The 7,582-nt window shown below is 39.0% G+C and overlaps 1 protein-coding gene across 2 annotated transcripts in view; it reads left to right on the top strand.

Moving 5' to 3' along the window:
- LOC118340238 (exostosin-1) overlaps positions 1-7,582 on the top strand; it is a 210,137-nt gene that overhangs the window by 190,715 nt on the left and 11,840 nt on the right. For both annotated transcript variants that reach the window (XM_035678098.1, XM_035678097.1), the window contains one exon: positions 1,169-1,258. In XM_035678098.1, coding sequence (XP_035533991.1) covers positions 1,169-1,258 — 90 coding nt within the window. The remainder of the gene's footprint in view (positions 1-1,168; positions 1,259-7,582) is intronic.

Genomic DNA, 7,582 nt, shown 5'->3' with positions numbered 1-7,582 from the left:
CATCCTGCCGGGCTGACGTAGCTGTTGAGCCTGACACTACCGTGGATGATTTAGGAAAAGATGGACCTTAACAGCCTGTTTGGGAGTAAGAAGAGATATTTTCTTGCTGCCTTGCCCCAGAGGAAGGACTGGCTGGAGTACTCTGTAAGAGCAGATGCAGCTTTCTGTTATTTGGATGCATTTCGGTCGCTGTAAAATGTGTTCTTGCAATTATTCCCACGCACTGTATGTGATTTCTCTGTGTTTTTAATAAGATCATTAGAAAAACAACAGGAATGCACTATTTCTGTTATTTTTTTTCTACATTTTGTCCTAGGGAACATACCACCAAATGGTTCCACTTTCACTATGACTACGCTGCCACTTACCAGTAATTTGGTGCCCCCTGCTATAACCCTCGTGCCCCCTTTGGATATTAATTCTAGCTCCGACACATTACCCTTCTTTTAAATAAATTGCCCCACGTGCAACTCAGAAAAAGGACATTATAACTCTTTTCTAATAAATACACACTGATCACGGTGATCGTGTGATCATGTACGAGAAATTGTAATAAAACATTATATTTTTCATCACATTTAATTAGTGTTTCTATTAGCTGACAGTGAACATCCTCCAGAGCTCAAAACATCAAACACATGCTTGCTGATTGTTCGTAACCTTAGCTGAACTTTTTTTCCATACAGCCAAGATCTTTTTTTTTCCTTTTCTACTCAATAGTTAAATAATTCACATTTTAATTACAAGTCAATAACAGCAGCCCTCTTTAGGATAATGGATCAAGTTCTAGTACACATTCTATTATATTGATAAAGAGTCACACAAAACGTATTAAGTCAGATGGTTGATCAATAGACACACAGCAGGGCGTGAAACATTTTCTCATTGGCTTTTGCCTACATTTCTCATACCTCTATACCAGGTCTATACCTTTAAAATGCTGATTGGTCTGTGAGTAAACATATTTCCTGAGATTCCTGGTAAATAAAACCATAAAATTTCCCATTAATGATTAAAAACAAATCATGAATGTGCATCTAAACACCTCAACAAGCATTAGCTACAGATCAGTTGACAAAAATGTAACTTATGTTGTTTTGATGGGATGTATTCATATTGATAAATGCTGTCAATAATGTCAGTAATCTCTTTCTGTATCTATCTCCAGACGATGAGCGGTCGTTTTTTCCCCCACGACGTCATCCTCACTGATGCTGTTCTCAGTCTGGATGAAGACTCGGTTCTCTCGACAAATGAGGTAAGTCACTGATGACTTATCAACCAATTGGCACGACATTGACGTTTTTTTTTTTTTTTATGAACTGGTGAACTGAGACACTGATGCTTTATCAACAAAATGAGGTGAGACGGCCACATTCCCAAGACACAAAGCCACCAAAACACAATTATCAGACATCTGGATTAAATCTCAAGTACTGAATTAATCACTAAACAGCTTAAGTAACCAATTCACCACAGTTGCCGACAAAATGCAGAGTAAAAAACTGCACATTTTCCATGCAAAACTGTGATTATAATCATCTTTTAAACTAAAATTGACTGTTCACTGACCGTGGCCCCCATTTAGTTACTGCTGCTACAATTCCTAAACTTTCTGTTCTTCCACAGCACACAGGCAGTTTAAATGCTACTGCCGTATTTCCACTACATGGTACAGCTCAACTCTGCTCACTTTTGGTACCTCTGCTTCGTTTTCCACTGTAGATAGTAGTATGGATAGTACCCCCTCACCACAGGAACAACATCAGAGTGACTCATTTAGAAGGAAACTTCACTGACTTAATACATTAAATGTCAAAACAAATTGGATTTGCATTTGATGAAATGGATTATGAGGCGTCTGGATAGCTCACCTGGTAGAGCTGGTACCAAGGTCCTTGTTGCAGAGGCCATGGGTTCAACTCAGACCTCTGGCCCTATGCTGCACGTCACCCCTTCCCTGTCACCCTTAAGCTGTCACTATTGATTAAAGGCAATAAAAAATACTATAAGCACTCTTTTGGTTTTGAGCGTGCTCGTCTCTATTCAAAATGATGTATTTGAGAAAACGAAAGACACAATTTGCTTCCTGCTTGACGGCTGAAATGGCAACTCTTACATTAGATGTAGTTAGGTTGGTAGTTAAGCTAATGATAGCTCCATGAGTTGGTGAAAACCAACCAGCTCACTCTAAAAAGTGTCTTAATTCATACATACATGATATCATGCTGAAATATTGAGGCTAAAGCTGTGTCCTTTGCAAAACGTTAGCCCTAGTATTATAAGTATGATAAGACTTTTAGGTATTTTTTAGGTACTAACATTAACTCTGGTTACATTTCCTGGGGTGGCTGGAGTGTAAACGTTCATAAATCTGATAAAGAGCATCTGACTGACATTGGATAAGACATGTTCAACTAACTTGGCAGAGTTTGGAAATTTAGCACAAACAAAAATATGATTTTTTTGTACTTTTGCTCACATTTCTAGAGTTTCTTAACAGTTTGTGTAAACAAACCAACCCTGCAGCACTGAAAGCCTGCCTCTGGAAATGTTTTTATAACCAGCTCCAGTCTGCATGGTTTTATATCAGCCAGTGGCAAAAAGTGGTGATGTCTTAACACACTATTGATCCTTTCTGAAATGAAGCAGTCAGTCCACGCACAGTCATGAATACCATTCATTACAAATGAATTGCCTCACTCTGCCAAACATTGCAATGGCCACTGAACCAGAGGAGGAAAATGTGCTCTGCCTTTAAAGGACGATTCCAAATGCATCAGATGAAATAAGTAGGATGCACAGGGAGTTTAGCAAAGCAACAAAGTCAGACGACAGGCTTAAAATACAAAACAAGACATCAATATTGTGGAGGCTCAGTGATTTACTGCGTTTCCAGGATGCTCGAGACCCAGTCTTAATTAAATTACCGGGCAATGAGTGCTGTTAGGATAGATACTATTAAGATGGTGTTCTTTTAATTTAACTTAATAGTGAGGGAAGGAAAGAGAAGAAGAGAGGTAACAAAGAAAAGCAGAGAAGTGAGTAAGGAAAATAGGAAAATATGAAAAAGAGGAAATGGAAGAGAGGAGTAATAAGGAAAGAGTAGTGAAAGCAAAGACACGATAGGAAATTACCAGGAAAAGTAAGAGAGCTGAGAGAAGGAAAAGCAAACAAGGGAAGGGGAAGGAAAAACAAAGGGAAAGAGAAGTTAGCAGGAGAAAAGACCAGAGGAATAAAAAAAAGTATAGTGGGAAAAGAAAGGGAAAAGAAAAGCAGACAAAAGGTCAGAAAGCAAAGGAAAATCAAAGTTAGAGGAAATAAGGAAAGGAGAGTAGAAAAGTGCATTGAAGAGGGAATAATGAAAAACAAAGTGCTTTCACGTAGTCAGGAGTTTTACGAGAGCCATTACCTCTGCGTCTGTATCATTACACTGTCAAAACACAGAGCACCTCTTTGATTAAAGTCTCACTCGTTACTTAAAAGGGAGGATGGGAAACACTCCAGTGGTTTGTTACTTTGACACTTGTTTTAGAACAAATTAGAAATCAGTGAATTGTCTAAAGCATTGTCAAGAGAGGAAATAATGTTTCTATTCCCCCTTTTCTAATCAAGACTTTGACTTTCCGAAACTACTGAAAAAACAACAACAAAAAAAGACAGGATACTATACGTTCAAAGGTAAATGGACACATGTATCTTATATTTGTCCATGAGGTCTGATAGTTGATTTTCTTCATTTCAGATTATTGAAATTTGTATTTAATTCATATTTTACTGTGTGAGATCAGTTTTTATAATTGAGGCACTTTCTATAACCACAGAACTGAATCAAAACTTGTCTTTGACTAAAATAAATAGATATATATATATATATAAACCATCGTTCAGATGTAGAGATTTTGACAGTGAGGAAAACATTAAAGTTGTAATCCTGTAAATTTTAATTTAATAAAACCCATGATAAACCCTCTGATACTATTTATGGACAACAGTAGCTATTCAGTGTATTTATATTCAGTAAATACCTTTCTGTACAATGGTTTTCATTGTTAGTGGCGGAGTCTGCCATTCTTATTCTTAGATACTGAAATTGCTTTCAGTATCTATGCACTGGGATTTTTTTTAATCCCTAGTGTGTAGACACTGAAAACAATTTAATTTTAATATGAAAACTACAAAAATAGTCTATCTGCCGAAGTTCTCGGGAAAGTAAACAGTTCTGGAATGGCAATTATTGGTAATAATCATATTATAATCATATAATATTTATAGTTAATGCATTGCAGGTAATCAGTGTTGATGTCCATTCTCCTACAGTAGTGACTGAACTCATTTTAATCTATATTCTGTGTCTTTTCATACAGTTTCTACACTTAATTCATAGTCATTACTTTCCCAACTTAAGACTCACAAATATGAATATATATATAAACAAAAGTTTCATACGTTTTAAACCTTAGGCAGTAAAATGATCAGCTCATCTGTGATGCTAAATGAGTGTTTCTGCTTTGAGAGTCATTACAGGTAGCAACCTCATTTCTCTTCAGCTTTTCAGCGAGTAAAAGCTGTGATCCATAATGGATTGTGAGGCCCAATGAGCCTAAGAGAGCCAATATATCTTTAAACTCTGAGATGTTTTATTGATGGGAGCAAGTCAATGTTCACCTTTTCTACGCTGATGGGATCACAATTACACTTTATGGCACTACAATTTGCGGCACAGCAATACGAGCGAGTTTGTACAGCTAAAGTTTTATGGGCACACGGCTTGTTTTATGAAATGAGAGTAAGAAGAAGAAGATGTCACAGAGAGAGAGAGAGAGAGAGGAATCGTAAAGAGGAAGTGGAGTGGATCTTTGCTGTGCTCACTAACCCGATGCTCTAATTGCCCTTTTAACATGGTGAGGGGATTTATTGAAAGGAGATGAAATATGTCAAGTGAGTGAAAATGTGCAGGAAAGCACATTACACTTTAATAGGACTTTTCATATTATAATACCTCTGTGGAAGAATGGCTGTGCCAATTTCATAATTACATTGTTTCAGCTCATTAAATGTATGATTATTCCATGAAGAGAGATTAGAGAAGAGAATACGACAAAAAAAAACCTGACAAAGCTTTTGTCTCTCATTGGGCGGCCAAGCATGCTGCTGTGCCCTTTGGAAGACATTTTCAATATGGTGGATATGGAAATCGTTCTTCAACGGCAATAGCAGAATTTGTGATCCCCTAGTCATTTAAAGGCTGGTCAAGAGTGCTGCACATTTCATAGCACTAGTAATTAGAAGGGCTTTCCTTGACTAAAGATTTTATCTAGTTATTTTAACTAGTAGTTGTTAATTCCAGCCAATAATTGACTGGTTGACGAATGTTAATGTTATTAATTAAATTATTTCAATATATACATATTTGATCCGCCAACAAACAAACCTCCCCTGGTACTTCGAGCTCACAGTCCAAGTACAGTAAGCTAATAGGGCTACAGGCTAGCGGCAGTGTTGAGTTTCAAGAGGAAGGGTCCATGTTGCAACAATCCCCCTGCTGAAATATAACTAGTAGTGTAACTTATTACAGTTGGCAGGGAGTAATAAGTAAAGTAATTACTTTTGAGATTTTTGGAGTAACTAGCCCAACACTGATTAGGGAGTGAAAGTAGTTACACCACAAACAAGTATTTCTGCATCTGGGGAGGATTCAGAGGAATATAACCAGTTGGATTCAAACCACCATCTATGGTCACAAGCTTTGGGTAGTGACCGACAGAATGAGATTGTGGATATAAGCGGCCAAAATAAGTTATGCAGCAATCTGCAGACATCCGGAGGGACATCGGATTAGAGCCGCTGCTCTTTCGCGTCGAAAGGATTCAGTTGAGGTGGTTCTGGCATCTGATCAGGATGCCTCCTGGGCGCCCTCCTTTGGAGATTTTCTGGGCACGTCCAACTGGTAGAGACCAGAGGGTCCTGAACATGCCAGAGAGATTATATATCTCATCTGGCTTGGGAATGCCTTGGGATCGAGCTGGAAGATATTGCTGTGATCTAGGATTCGAGGCTACCTTGCCACCTGGGATAAGCGACAGAAAATTTGTGGATGGATGGATGGATGAGTTTAGGGGATGAAGGGAGTTTTTCAGCTGGCTTATTGGATCCAATGCATCACAGTTCTGAGGTCTAAAACTATTATATATTGACAAGTAGGAGTAGAACATGTTTACGTGGGGGGGTATTGGACTCGTCCATCGTCTGAGGTACCATATAGACATTTATACCTCGATCATGATCTGCTTACTATCAAGAAGAAGGCTTTCCTGTCCATCAAATGCTGCAATAAGTGTTTTCTATAGGTTTCAATAAGGCTCACAAGTAAGAATTACCAAACAGGGGTTGTCTTTGGGAAATAAAAACAGAGAAATTCCAGCTTGTGGAGAACACTTTACGAGCCGTCCGTAACCAACGTAACCACACACCACAGAGAGCACCTGGTGAGAACAGCTATAATTCAAAAGATGTTTCAAACTACAAAACCTGCAGTAGCCGCTTGTGGCCACAGTGTGGACCCTTACAACCCAGCTGGTCGTCTTGAATCACACTGAGACTGTTGGTAAAACTTCATCAAAGCCACAGCACTCCAAAACTGCTGGATACAAGCCCAGTTTAAGACACATTTTCCTCACTTTCATCACCCTGAAATCAGATGGAAGTTGACAGTGAAAGCACCGCAGTGGCGTTGCTTCAAAGGGAGCTAAATACAAAAAAAATAAGAATACAAAAACAGATTGAAAACACAACTTCCCCAAAATACATTAGAAAAGACCACATAGTGAGGGAGGAGAAGGGCTCTACAGTGTGATGTAACTCCTTTTCATCTCATAACATTTGGACATGTTAAACCCGGATGTCGGGAGAGATTTGTGACAGATCTGTTGCTGGATTGACCCCCTGCTCCTCGGATCAAGTCTGGCCTTGTAGAATCTATTAGTATGTATTACACACACACACACACACACACACTGTTCAACTTCAGTCCTCTCTTGAATTACTCAACCATATGCCTTTGTTTTAAACCATAATTGAGACAGACCGATTATGAGTGCAAAGAATCTGGGTTCTCTTACTCGTAACACACATATACACTCTCACACACACACGCACATACACACACACACACAAACACACACACACATGCCATTTCACATTATAAAGAGCCTTTTAATCTCTGAAGGCAAAATTATATTTGCATGATAACATTAATCCTTTCAGCACAGCTGTGGAGACATCTGACACATCTCACATACAAACACATGCACGCACGCACACACNNCACACACAGACGCACACACACACTATGCGTGCACAGAGCTAACACGTCCGTTCATCAGGGGCTACACTGAGAATGGCAGCTCCAACCTTTCTCTCGGCTTAGCGCCGGCGCTTTACAGTAATTGCTCACGCGATTCATGACAGAAGCCGCGAGGTATCGCTAAAGAACATCCACTTTCGGTGCTCCGTCTTTCTACCTCTACTATTCTGGTAATTAATTTTCTCCCCCAGCTCCTGAGGTGGTGTGTGTGTGTGT

The sequence above is a fragment of the Morone saxatilis genome, unplaced genomic scaffold, assembly GCF_004916995.1.
Source record: "Morone saxatilis isolate NCDOM2014 unplaced genomic scaffold, NCSU_SB_2.0 Contig7, whole genome shotgun sequence".
Classification (NCBI taxonomy): Eukaryota; Metazoa; Chordata; class Actinopteri; family Moronidae; genus Morone; species Morone saxatilis.
This window is presented reverse-complemented; position numbering and strand designations above follow the sequence as displayed.